This window comes from Notolepis coatsorum (genome assembly GCF_963971535.1).
Source record: "Notolepis coatsorum genome assembly, chromosome: 3".
NCBI classification, from domain to species: domain Eukaryota; kingdom Metazoa; phylum Chordata; class Actinopteri; order Aulopiformes; family Paralepididae; genus Notolepis; species Notolepis coatsorum.
The window spans coordinates 39,734,879-39,748,873 of NC_140167.1; the positions used below are offsets into that span (position 1 = coordinate 39,734,879).

The 13,995-nt window shown below is 41.5% G+C and overlaps 1 protein-coding gene across 4 annotated transcripts in view; it reads left to right on the forward strand.

Moving 5' to 3' along the window:
• Positions 1 to 3,010: 3,010 nt before the first annotated feature.
• ppm1aa (protein phosphatase, Mg2+/Mn2+ dependent, 1Aa) overlaps positions 3,011 to 13,995 on the forward strand; it is a 33,440-nt gene continuing 22,455 nt past the window's right edge. For all 4 annotated transcript variants that reach the window (XM_084310948.1, XM_084310947.1, XM_084310945.1 and 1 more), the window contains exons 1-5: positions 3,011 to 3,348; positions 4,280 to 5,133; positions 5,295 to 5,412; positions 5,980 to 6,091; positions 7,016 to 7,073. In XM_084310948.1, coding sequence (XP_084167074.1) covers positions 4,297 to 5,133; positions 5,295 to 5,412; positions 5,980 to 6,091; positions 7,016 to 7,073 — 1,125 coding nt within the window. In that variant the 5' untranslated portion in view covers positions 3,011 to 3,348; positions 4,280 to 4,296. The remainder of the gene's footprint in view (positions 3,349 to 4,279; positions 5,134 to 5,294; positions 5,413 to 5,979; positions 6,092 to 7,015; positions 7,074 to 13,995) is intronic.

Consider the following 13,995-nt stretch of genomic DNA (forward strand, 5'->3'; position numbering starts at 1 on the left):
AACAAAGGCAGTATTATAATAATTATTCCACACAAGCAGTGGTAACTCAATGGCAACCTCCAACTCTATGGTCACTGGCAAATGACTCCATGAGGCGCCCGGACGTGTGAATATTTTCGGCAACCAACTTGTGTTTAGCGTTTCTCTGATTGGCCACTACGCCCATGTGACCGCCGCAGCGCGAGAGAGCTGCAGCGCGGAAATAGGCTGTCTATTGCCTCGCGCTGCAGCGCGGAAATAGGCTGTCTATTGCCATTCTCTAAGACAAACTCTAACCTTAACCAGCTCCTTAACAGCGCCTAAACTTAACCCTTCTAACCATAAGCAACTCCGAAACATTGCCATTCTCTAAGACAAACTCTAACCTTAACCAGCTCCTTAACAGCGCCTAAACTTAACCCTTCTAACCATAAGCAACTCCGAAACATTGCCATTCTCTAAGACAAACTCTAACCTTAACCAGCTCCTTAACAGCGCCTAAACTTAACCCTTCTAACCATAAGCAACTCCGAAACAATGCCTAACCTTAACCAACTCCGAAACAATGCTTAAAGTTATGCCTAAACTTAACGGCGAAAGAATGCGAATGCACGTTAAAAAAAAAAAAAAAAAAAATTGAAGGGAATCGAACTTGCCAGCAACAGGCCGTAGGATCCACAGCAATGCAGTGCTGCCAATTGAGCTAGTTCTGGATAGTAAAAAAGGGCGGATTACTGCTACATAATGCTGCCGCGACGGAGCTCCGCGGCAGAGCTCTGCTCTGCTGCTGCCGCGTCGCCGTGGGGGCGTGGCTAGACGCAAGTTGGGCGTGGCTAGACACAAGTTGGTTGCCTTTAATATTTAGGCCGCCCGCGTGTGTGTGTGTGTGTGTTTGCTGTCAGGCATTTGTCCACCCGTCCCTCTCGAGGTGATTGCCATCAGCTGTCATTCATTAGGCAATCAGCACTCTTCAGTGTAGGGACGGGCGGCACCTGACAGAGAAAGAAAAAGGGACAGCATTAGCCATCATGGCACACACACACACATCACATACAAAACATAACATATTTACATATACTAACCTGATGTTCAGATGGTGTCATAAATACAGTAATAATGGTAATGACCAACCCACGTACCCATGTACGTCACAGTATATTAGGAAGAGTGCATGACAATACGTTTTTTTAAATAATTTTTTTCATTTCAGATATTGATTGAAGAAGTGTGTCTTTAGTCGACGGCGAATTAAATGTACACAATGAATATGGATACAAAATAAAAACATGTGCAAATTTGAATATTATAACATGTTTTTTCTCATCAGATTAAGTTAAACTTGCTTTTTATGTTTCAATATGATGATTAACTCAATAGTTTTTATGTAAATGTTATGTAAGTTTCCAATGCATTATTGATTAATTAATAATTATATATATAAATATATATATAAAGAGCTTTTGTAGGGGAGCTCCAGTAGCTCACCGCGTACCTCGAGCGCTATTTCGGCGCCGGGGACAACCGTGCTCGTCACGGATCTGGGGTTTAGCGAGTTCGAATCCCGGACTGCAGCCGTGCCTTTCCCAGAGTGTCTTCCCCCCCATCTGTACCCCTTCAGCCTGTTTCTGTCGGTCATTCTTGACCAGAGTAAATGCGATAAACGCAAAAAAGAGCCAGCGGAATGGCCAAAGTTTAAAAAAAAAATGTAAATGTAAATAACCAGCCATTTTTGTTAAGCACCATGGCAAATTTGGTGGCAACATCTACAATTAAGTTGAGGAGAATAAAGGTATTTTGCAAACAGGGAATGTCATTTTAAGAAATGATGATGCTGGGTGTGTGTGGAGGGGAATGAATTCCCAAGAACAAAAACGAGCCTATCTTCTATTCTTAATGTATGATATTATAGCCAGTCAACCATGACATGATTGAGGTCTCTTTTTCTGTAGGCTATAGTTTTTATGCCAATCGTTTCTGATGCATTATTAATTAATATTGCTGTGGATTTCAGGATATACATAATGCATTATTTTGCCACATAACCAAACGAAGGAGACAACTGTTGAGATGTTTTTCAAATGTTATTATTTAGGTGCTTTTATTTTGACACTATGCTTCGAAGATCACCCAGATAACCCGGAACCGAATATAGCATAACAAAAACACTTCCGGCTTCATAACAAAAAATGACAACAACAACAACAACAACAACAACAACCGTTTACACCACCATACAGAGATATTCTAGTTCACACATTTATCTCCTTAGATTGTTATAGAATGTATTTATATACATGATTTTACGGATAATCACATATAGTTGTGATTATTAATTCTCTGCAGAAAAATGCCTTGGCAGAGATTTGCATTTTGTTACATCATAAAATCTTTGAAAGCACGCCAGCTATTGAGCTATACCGGTGTTCATGGAACAAGGGATAACATAAGGCTATTATCTGTTCACTACAGGAGTAGCATAGCCTGTGCAAAATGAGACGATGGTGATAATAACACTATTCAAATCAAATGACAATTTGTGAATTGGGCTAGAATATTGTCGAACTATTCTCTACATTTAAGGCAAGGTGATCAAAAAGTAGGAGCTAAACATAATATTCTCACACTACTGAATTGGTGGAAACCAGGCTTTACACATTTAAATTGGTAATCTGGAATCGGATCACATTTTGGATGCAATTTGACCAATCCTTTACCTTGGTTCTGTTTTCTATGTTGATAGATATATAAGTAGGGTATTGCAATTGTCCTCATTGGATATAAAGTATTCCCCTGAGTAAAATACACGTGTTCTCGTGTTTTTATTCTGCCTGGCTTTCAGACATCCACATTTGAAAAATGTGTGTTGTATTATTATGACTATGTGACTGGCAGAGCTGCCAGAGGGGGGGGGGGGGGCAGGGGAGCTCTGTTGGGATGATGTCATGCTTTCAAGTACGCAACCTGCAACATCCGGGTCCTGTGGTGCTGTGTGGCTCCTCGGTCTCTCAGCAGCAGCTCGGCTAGCAGGCTGTCAAGCTGTCAAGTGGGGAGGCTGGCTGGGGCGAAACCTTTCGGCAAATTGGCCACTACAGCTCCGGCCTAAAAATTCCAAGGGGGACTCAATCAGAACATACCTTACGTCGCCAACCGAGCTAAAGTAATGCATCCCTGGTTGACGCAGAACAGGGAGTTCCGCACTTTCACAAATTATATGCACTGAGTCTGGGAGGCGATTGCTAGCTAAGTAGCTAGCTAGCTTAGCTAACTGCAAACTACCCTTCATCTCGTCGGTGTAACTGCGGCCAGCCAGTCCCTTGTCACTACCGTAGCTTCTGTTGCGGTTAACTAAACCGACCTTTCGGCAATTTGGTAAGTCACATCCGATAATGACTTGGTGGTGTTTACTTTTGAGGCAACCGTGTATATCCTATTTGGCAACGTTAGCTGGTTGTGTTAGCATTATTCAGCCACAGTAGCAAGGCCGCGGGCTCCCCCTTGGTTACCGTTAGCAGAAAGGCCCGTCAGAGTTAGCTTGTGAGGGACAAGGGTCAAGGCCCTCGACGAGGCAGGCCAGGGCTGTTTGTTTATTTTGGTTGTCTACTTGCTACAGAGTTGCTTAGCAAACTTGATGAGTTGATAAACATAGTTGAAAGCCACAGTCGGTTGTTACTATGTTGTAACACAAGTTCAGCACCAGTTCAGTTAGATTCTCCTACAATTGTTTTGTGCTAAAGTTAACGAGTAACCAAGCAGCTGGTCAGCTCGCCAGGCTTCAGGTAATTTAACGCTAGACAGCAGACAGGCTGCGTTGTTGAACAGCTCTGCATGACCAGAGGGAAGCCGCCCTGTGCTGTACTCATGACACCATTAACTAGTTATTTAACGGTACACAATTACTTATACAATTAGTAAACCACCCAATGCTTAACCTTATGAGCTTGATCTCCTTGTATGCTAGCAGCCAGTGTGCCCAATATGTATCCAAATATGTACCCAAGTCTACTATTTTTAGACTAGAGCAGGGTGTCTGAACTGAGCTCCAAGATGCTAATCTTTTTGCCATAAAAGGATGACAACTGCCATCTGTTTTTATTTAATTAATATTTCATGAATTGTCGGACCATGGACTCTTAACATAAAAAATATGAATCCTTTAGAAGATTATCATGGACTTGCCTAATTATTTGTAACTCAAAAACCGATGTTGAACCAATAGGTCTTCCTCATATTCCTAGGTATTTGTCCCATTTCGGCTGTTTCCCCTAAATATGTCACCTTTCCTTTTTCATTTGCTGTGTAGGATATAAGAGGGACACAATGGGGGCGTTTTTGGACAAGCCAAAGATGGAGAAGCACAATGCCCACGGTGCGGGGAACAGCCTGAGCTACGGCCTGAGCAGCATGCAGGGCTGGAGGGTGGAGATGGAGGATGCGCACACGGCCGTAATCGGTCTGCCTCACGGCCTGGACCCCTGGTCCTTTTTCGCCGTTTACGACGGGCACGCCGGCTCCCAGGTGGCCAAGTACTGCTGCGAGCACCTGTTGGAGCACATCACCAGCAACCCGGATTTCCAGGGTCCCCCGGAGCAAGAGCCCTCCGTGGACGGCGTGAAGAGTGGGATCCGCACCGGCTTCCTGCAGATCGACGAGCACATGCGGACCATCTCGGAGAAGAAGCACGGCGTGGACCGCAGCGGCTCCACGGCGGTGGGGGTGATGATCTCTCCGGGCCACGTCTACTTCATCAACTGCGGGGACTCGCGGGGCCTCCTCAGCCGGGGCGGGGCGGTGCACTTCTTCACGCAGGACCATAAGCCCAGCAACCCATTGGAGAAGGAGAGGATCCAGAACGCTGGTGGCTCGGTCATGATCCAGCGAGTCAACGGATCTCTAGCAGTGTCCCGGGCCCTGGGAGACTTCGACTACAAGTGTGTGCATGGGAAAGGCCCCACGGAGCAGCTGGTCTCCCCCGAGCCGGAGGTGTACGCCATAGAGAGGTGCGAGACGGAAGACGAGTTCATTGTGCTAGCTTGCGACGGCATCTGGGATGTCATGGCCAACGACGAACTTTGCGAGTTTGTCAGGTCCAGGCTAGAGGTGGCAGATGATCTTGAAAGAGTCTGCAATGAAATTGTTGACACCTGCTTGTACAAGGTAAGGCTTGGGCACAGGCTTAATAACGATTGTATAAAAAAATGCTTTACTTAGTAATAGCAATTTCCTTATGTATTCGCTTCAGCACATGGCTGTTTGAAAGATGCACTATTATGTTTAATTGGCATATCTCATACATCTGTTCTTTCTCTTTTCAACAGGGAAGTCGGGACAATATGAGTGTTGTGCTGATCTGCCTCCCAGGTGCCCCAAAGGTATCTCCAGAAGCTGTTAAACGAGAGGCAGAGCTGGATAAGTACCTGGAGAGCAGAGTAGAAGGTAGAGGAAAAACACTTGGTACAAATAACATTTGAGCTTAGCTGACCGAAGACAGACCGCCGGAAAGCATTACATCTCATTCATAGGAAGCCCTGGGGAATGGAGATCAAGACTGAAATATTTGAATTATTAAAATAACTGGCCAAAGCCTTTCTATGCAAAACGTGCTTCCATGGTGAAACCCAATGTCTTATTTGCTGTAAAGATGTTTTTATTGGGTTAAAATTGTAAATGTTAATTCTACCAAAAATAATTTCACTAGTTATTTACACATTATTGAATACAATATTTATTACACCTATTCAATTAAGCAATCTGAACATATAATAAGCTTCTGCTGCATACAAGAGCACACACACCTAATCTAAATAAGCCTTTGCTGTATACAAGTTTTAACCAGGAAGACATTCAACAGGATTTAATTCATTTTACACAGTGACTGAACAGAGAAAAGTGAGTTGGAACAGTGACATTTTACTGGTTATTTTTAATTATTTAATTCTTTTTTTATTAATTAATAAATGTTTAAACCAATGGAAAATAAGTTATTTTGACTCTCTCCAACAGAGATGATTAAGAAGCAGGGTGACGAGGGTGTCCCGGACCTGGTCCATGTCATGCGGACGTTAGCCTCAGAGAGCATCCCCAATCTCCCTCCCGGAGGCGAGCTGGCTAGCAAGTGAGTACGCTTTTCATGATGGAAACCCATAACAAACGCGCTAGGAAGATCTTTTTATTGAAATTATTTGGGCAGGAATATCGGTCTTTGCTAGTTCGAGAACTTATCACTATATTATTACAATGAATGTACAGACATTGTCCTGGCGCCCGACTCTGCTAAGACTTACCAACAACATCTCCCAAGTCCCACAGTGAGAGAGATGCACATGGTGCGATGACAACAGGACCTGACATCAGTGTTGTAGAGTCTGAGTCCTGGACTGATTTTCAGGACTTGTGACTCAGACTTGGACTTGAGCATTGACTGCATTCGGACTCGGAAGGTGCAGACTCGGACTCTGACTTGTTAATTGATAACTACAGTTATTATAATATTTTGTAATGGGCCCTAATCATTTGGCATAAGATATTTATTGCTATATTAATACCGTAACATTATTTAATTCCATGCAAGGGCAGACACGTGTGTTCCACCTACATGTGGATTCACGTCGATACCCTCATGTTCAGTACTTAAGATGCCTAAAGAGACGCCCAGAATCATGCACTTTGCTCACACAGATTTTACATCAAACTCCAGCAAGAGCACTGCTAGATGTTCGATATGTAAATTAACTATTGAAGAGAACCGGGACAACCTCAAACTTCTGTGGAGTGAACTCAACCTTGACTTGGACTCGGACTTGGACTAAGGTAATGGGGACTCGACTCGGGCTCTTCTTTGGTGACTTGGACTTGGACTCTGACTCGAACACTGGGGACTCGAGACTCGACTCTGACTCAAGATTTAGTGACTCGACTACAACACTGCCTGACATACTGTGGACATACTGTAGACCCTAAATTATACATATCATATCTCTCTTCATATTTATGTTCACGAAAGTGGACCTTTTGTCTAATCTCCGTCTCTGTCCCTCAGACGAAGCGTTATTGAAGCAGTGTACAACAAACTCAACCCCTACCGAAGTGATGACACAGTAAGTATCCAAGCTTGTCTTTGAAACCGTCTATAGAAACTACCAGAAGGTGTGCTTTGTTTTTAAGTATGCATGTTTTTCTGTGTGTGAAATTCCCCACCCTGGTTTCACGCATGCCAGTACAACATTTAACCAGATGGAGCAAGAGAAGAGCCTCGTGGTCTAGTGGTGAATAGGACTCAAAAGGCATGGAATTTCCAAATTGCGGTCAGAAAAGTTTTGCAAACCACTCTTGCCCAATTTGGAATAGGCCTGGTGAACCGCTTCTTCCCTTAATATAATAATAATAAACTTTATTTGTATAGCACTTTTCATACAGAAGTTGCAGTTCAAAGTGCAGTCCTTGTCCACCTAAGAGCAACGTAATTTTATACTTTTTATGTCGAGTTTATTTCACATTACACGCCAAAAGCTACATGTGCGCTGTAACGTTCACCTGCAAAAATGATGTATGTTGTAGCCTACATAATATGCTATGGTGTCAGCTCAAGGAGATCCTTTATTATTTATTTTTTTTTTAACTTTTTTTTTTATTGCATTTTCCATTATTCAGACAATCTTTTTACATGTTTTCCACATCACATCATTGTGATACAACACTATACGGATTATTCAGGCAGTCTTTTTATATGTTTTCCACATCACATCATTGTGATACAAAACTAAAAGGATAGGAAAACCAACCTGAAAAAAATAAAATATATAATAATAATAATAATAATAATAATAATAATAATAATAATAATAATAATAATAATAATAATAATAATAATAAAAATACAAACCCCCCCCCCCAAAATAAATAAAGAAAGATACAGTCCAGCACATCCCTCACCTTGATCATATAATCAGGCGTTACATGTTACGGTTACATATGTCATATCTACTGTATAATTATAAAATGTACAGAGAGTCTATCTCTATCAAGATATCCTGACTTTTATTTACCTATCTTTCTCAAATATGGACCCCAAGTCTTTTTGAACACATGTACGCTATTATTAACTTTGTGTATAAATTGCTCAAAAGAGGCTAATCTAGCAAGCTCGTCATTCCACTCTCTAAAGCTGATTTTCTCTGTTAATTTCCAATGTCTCAATACTATCCTACATCCTGTTATGAGGGCCAGCCTTATCCAAGAGCATAAATACGAGGATAGTTCAGTCTCCACCGGCAATATGCCCAATATACATAATGCAGGCCCTTTAATCAACCTCGTTTCCAATATGTAGTTGATATATTTAATAATAGCTGACTAGAAGTCCTGAACCATCTCGCATTCATATAGCATGTGAACCAATGTACCTCTATTTTTATTACACCTCCAACATATATCATCTCCCCTGAGACCCAGTCTTGACATTTTCGATGGAGTCCAGTAACTCCTATTCATTATCTTGAATCTAATTAAACGTGTCTGCATGTCTCGGGCTATAGAGTACCATGACTGTACTGTTGTTTTCCAGATCTCCCTAGGTATGGGCATTCCACAATCCTTTTCCCATGTTATCCTGGCACCCTCATAATTTGGGAGTTGGTGCTTTCTAAGCATGTCATAGAACCTAGACGTTCCCCCTGGACGCTTCCCATTAAATCTCCATAATTCCTGAATATCAGTGATGGGGACAATATTTGTCTTCCTATTTGCTGTCATAATACAGCTCCTTATTTGTAAAAAAAATTCCAGAAATCTTTCCTGGGTAATTTATATTTAAACATTAACTGTTCAAAGGAAAGTAAGTGTATACCATCAAACAAGTCTTCTACTAACATTACCCATGCCCCCATCCAGTCTTCCCATATTACAGACTTTTTACCCATTTTAAATGATTTATTATACCAAATTGAAGATCCTTTTGTATAGTAGGGGTTCATGCTACATATCTGGTGAGCCCTTTTCCAATTCTCTCTAGCAAATGTCAGTACTGGGAGCTCAAGGAGATCTTAATGAAAATGTGATTCAGTGAAATATTGTGTAACATTCATACAACCACCACTACCTAGCTGGCAATAATATCCAATTAATCTTTGATTATTGATCTTGCAGTCCAATGAAGTGCTGTAAGACTAGAGTCAAATGCATTTATCTTACGCCATCATGCCTGGCCTTATATCCTATATAAGCAGACTGACCACAAAGCTGTTGTCCTGATCCATTGGAAATTATTAGTTTTGATTGTCCAGCAGTTAATCTTACTACATCAGCCACTTGTCATTGTGTGCGTCTTTTCGGTCCTTGACAAAGAAAACTGGCAAGCGACTTTCATTATGCAATGAAGTCGAGGATCACTAGAATTATTTGATGAAATACAGGGCCTTTCTGACTTTTGAGGCCATCTTCTTAGGAACATAATTTGATGGAAGGTCATGAAGATAATAATAATAATAGCTTCATTTTAGAGATCTGTCATTGAATGGCAATACAAGTCTCAAGAAATGTTTTGCACATTTCAGTGGAAACTGGTGGAAACCTTACTTTAATCTCTCATCAGTAATACTAATTAACATAGCATTTTCCCCTATACGAGAGGCACCAAATCCAGAGAGATAATCTGATTTAACTGAAAGTTCAGCTGAGCCAGAAATGCCAGTTTGTCCCTGTCAGGACTGCTCTGTTGAGGGAAGATGGGAGCAATATTATCGCTTAAATCTTGCGTTATCCAGTGTTCTACATATCTTCCACTTCGTTCATTATAACACGAGTAACATCCTGGCTTGAGCTATTCCCATTGACAGTATTCACACGGTGGCCATTTTGCTCTTATGTCATGCTGAGGTCGGGATTCCTTTCCCCCCTTTTCCAACGCAATGGCCACCATGTGAATATGGTCACTTAGCTCCATTGTATATTGTTTTCAAGAGTCATTATTTGCTCATTCCAAATTTAACATCAGTGGGTTGTTGTATTGTTGACAAACTGGTGTTTTCGATGTGTTTTGGTCACTGAGGTAAGATGTACAGAGTCTTCTGTCATCAATGTTGGGGGGGGGGGGGGGGGGGGGCACACGTGAACTCTTTCAAGTGATATTATACTTTGGTGTAGCAATTTTACTTTTTAGCCCCATATACCTCTGTAGGAGTTGATGAACAGGAAGTAACTTTGCCTGTTTGCTGTTTATGATCTATATTGAGAGCTGGAGGTGAGTGCCCGTGGTGACAGTTGGTCCCACAGCGGCTAATTTTAGGAGGTGGACTGTATGCTGACACACTAAAAAGTGAAACTGTTCTACTCGAGTCGGGATCATTTTGAGACTTTTAGAAGAATCATACTGGTCAACTGGCACACGCGCAGGGAGATGAGGTAAAACCAAAAGGTCATCAGGCATGTGCATGATGACGGCATATTGCACACTCTTGCCTTTTTAAATCGGCGTCTCTGAAACATGCCTCACGCTATTCCATTGGTTTGGTTCCCATGCTTTAAAAGGGCCATTTCACTCCACCCAAATATGCATCATATGACATCTTCGATTGCCTTGTGATCTGATAATACCAAAGAAATAGCTTTTTCTGATGAATTGGCTATAATGAATCATTGGTACAATTCATGTTGTAGGCTACTGATGTCAGCTTGGGGGTTTTCGGGTGGGTTTTTGGCCAGATTGACAGGAATTCAGATGGGATAACCTAAAAGGGCATTATCCTCTTTAGCTTGTTGTCATCATGTTAAAACACAGTGATATAGTGATGGCCCTTTTATGTAGACCGCGATTGGTCCTGAAAACGGGGACTAAACTAGTATTATAAATGGTTAAAAGGGATCAGCCATTTTTTTAAATGGACATTATTTAGGGCGTACTACAACATGTTAGAAAAAAGCCTGCACTGTACTTGAAGCCTTGTGGGGAGAACGTCATCACTGGAATCTCACCAGGCAGCTCAACAAGGCAATTAATGGAGCACGAAATAACAGCAAAACTTAAAATAGTGATTCAATAACAAGCTGACGTACCATTTTCTGGAAGAAGAAATGCTTGTAAGCTAGGGCAGGTATAACTTAGATTTTTGAATTTGGTGTTTCCTGTAGCCATTGAGTTTGTGAGCTTACATTCTGGAAAGCGTGAATGGTGCAGACAGAGGGCTGTGTGGTGTTGGACTGCAGGTCACATCAGACAAGTGATGCAGACAGAGGGCTGTGTGGTTGGAGTACGCAGGTTACATCAGATGAACCACTGAATTGAAAATGAGGGACCCTGATGTAAACAAGACAAACGCTGCAGACAGGGCTGCATGGTTGGAGTACACAGGTACAGGTTACATCAGATGAATGGTGCAGACAGGGCTGCATGGTTGGAGTACGCATTGCAGGTTACATCAGACAAGCGGTGCAGACTGAGGTCTGCATGGTTGGAGTACGCAGGTTACATCAGATGAATGGTGCAGACAGGGCTGCATGGTTGGAGTACACAGGTTACATCAGATGAACGGTGCAGACATGGCTGTGTGGTTGGAGTACGCAGGTTACATCAGATGAACGGTGCAGACAGAGGGCTGTGTGGTTGGAGTATGCAGGTTACATCAGATGAACGGTGCAGACAGAGGGCTGTGTGGTTGGAGTATGCAGGTTATATCCGATGAACGGTGCAGACAGGGCTGCATGTGGTGCTCTCGTCAATTCTGCCATTGGCTTTTAGTTTTCATGTCTGATTCTGAAGTCAAGCTTACCAGCACTGTGTGGGGTTGAGTAAGGGGATCAATGGACACTGTCAAAACAAACATACCTGCCCTAGATTAGAAGCTTTTCATCTTCCAAATAATAGGATAATGGTTCCTATTATTATGTATTTTAAGTTTGAACTTTGTTGTAATTTCGTGCTCCATTCATTTCCTTGTTGAGATGCCTGGTGAGATTATTTTGATGATACACTCTCCAAAAGGCTTTGAAGCAGGTTCTGGATGAATACAGTACAGTGCAGACTTTTTTCCAACACATTGTACTACCCCCTAAACAATTTTTTTAAATAGCCATTGTTCCCATTTAACTAGATTTAGAAACTTAAATATTGCCTTGCTGTTGGGACACTGTAGAAATGGAATTCAAATCTTCATTATTGTTCATTATTTCACCAAAAAAACGATGCTGATTTTATTTTGCACCTAATCTAGTTTTGCACACATTCATTTAGTTAGACAGTTATGAATGTGAATATGGCCACCCGTGATGTCATCAGGGACATTGAATCCTTGTGTTGTGTTAATTACAGCTCCATGAAATGATGTAGATGAGAAAATAGCAATACCTTGTCTGCTACCTTTATAATTTCATTGAGCTGTAATTTATTCAATGTCTCCAATACTGGTGGCCATATCAAATGAATTTACTCTCAATAACTGTCAAACTAAATGAATGTGTGCAATACTATGCTGTCACTATGATTATGTGCAAAATAAATCGGAATAGTTTTTTGGCCTATAATTTTGGATGCTGTAACAAGTCACAACAAAGTTAATATTACTTGACCTGTGAGGAAATCATTCATAACAAGTTAACTCTTAAATATGTCATTCATGCCGTCATTCATAATCAAACACCGCCCCCAATCACTGCTGAATACTCACCCCCACAACATGTCGCAAAGAATGATGATTTATCATGCAATAGAATAAGTGTTGGTACCCTGTCCCTGCATTATAAAACAAAAATGAAATACATTTTTGTAGAGCAGGGGAAATGTTCCAAGTTTGAAGGACCATGCTGGTGTTGCTGACTATTTGGCTCATTTCCATTATGAATCCTCTGTTTCATACTTTCATAGACCACTTCCTATTAGCTTAACTCCTGCTCTGGCCCAATGCCCCTTTAAGTCTTATTTAACTTTGTACATTCTCTTCTATTCATTGCCGTGTAGTGCTGTTAAAAATGTAATTCCCCCCTGGGGATGATGATAAAGTTCTCTAACCCCATCCACCCTAATTCACTGTTAATGTGCAGCTATTACATTTTACACCTGTAAAGTTCAGTGAGACCTATTGTGTGGCACAGTGATTTATCACAAGTTATTACCTGGGGGCGTCTGGGTAGTGTAGAGGTCTAAGCACTCGCCTACCACCGCAAAGACCCAGGTTAAATTCCAGCGGTACCTCCGGCTTGGTCAGTCATCCCTACGAACACAGCAGTGTTCGCAGGTGGGAAGCCGGTAGGGTATGAGTCTTAGTCCAGACTATGAATTATTTTCTTATGATCTCTATATAGAAAGATTGTGAAGAATTTTTAAATAAAATTAGCTAAATACTCAACACAGACATGGTCCTATTTTGAAAGGTTAGATTGGTTTGAAGGGCAGACATTCACAGTGTATTGTATTGGGAAAACCTTGCGCTGGTAGCGCATACATATTGACAAATATGTCCTCTGTTCCAGTTACCCTACCAAGTATAGTGAGGCAAGAAATCCTCACGCTTGCATCACCATGTCTCTGCATCAATCCCTGAAAAACACCTCACAACTCCAAAGCTGGATTTAGTGTTTAGTGCTAATTGTTTGAGTGACTGCCTAACTAAATTCATTGCACCAATTAGATGAATACTTTTAAGTTTGTCGGTCAAAACGAGTTGCAAAATAAACTGCAACTATAAAACAACACTTTAGCTTGAATTATCTTTATCTATATCCATATGGTGCAACATGGAGAGACCACCTTACTTTTGAGTTGTGTGGATGTCTTTTCACAACTTTTTGATAGATGCTATTCTAGACTTTACAATGTATTTACCTCTGGTCACAGCACCAATGTGGTCAGCAGCGGCATCCATACTGGCTCAGCCTTCATCCTGCACTCATTCATACTGTATCGTATGCACAGCATTATGTACCAAGCTGGGCTGGTTTGCCTAGAGGGCGCTGTTTGATGACATTACAGATTCTACCATTTTATTAATGATTTTTATTTAGTAATACAAATATTTAAGGTTCGTTGACCTG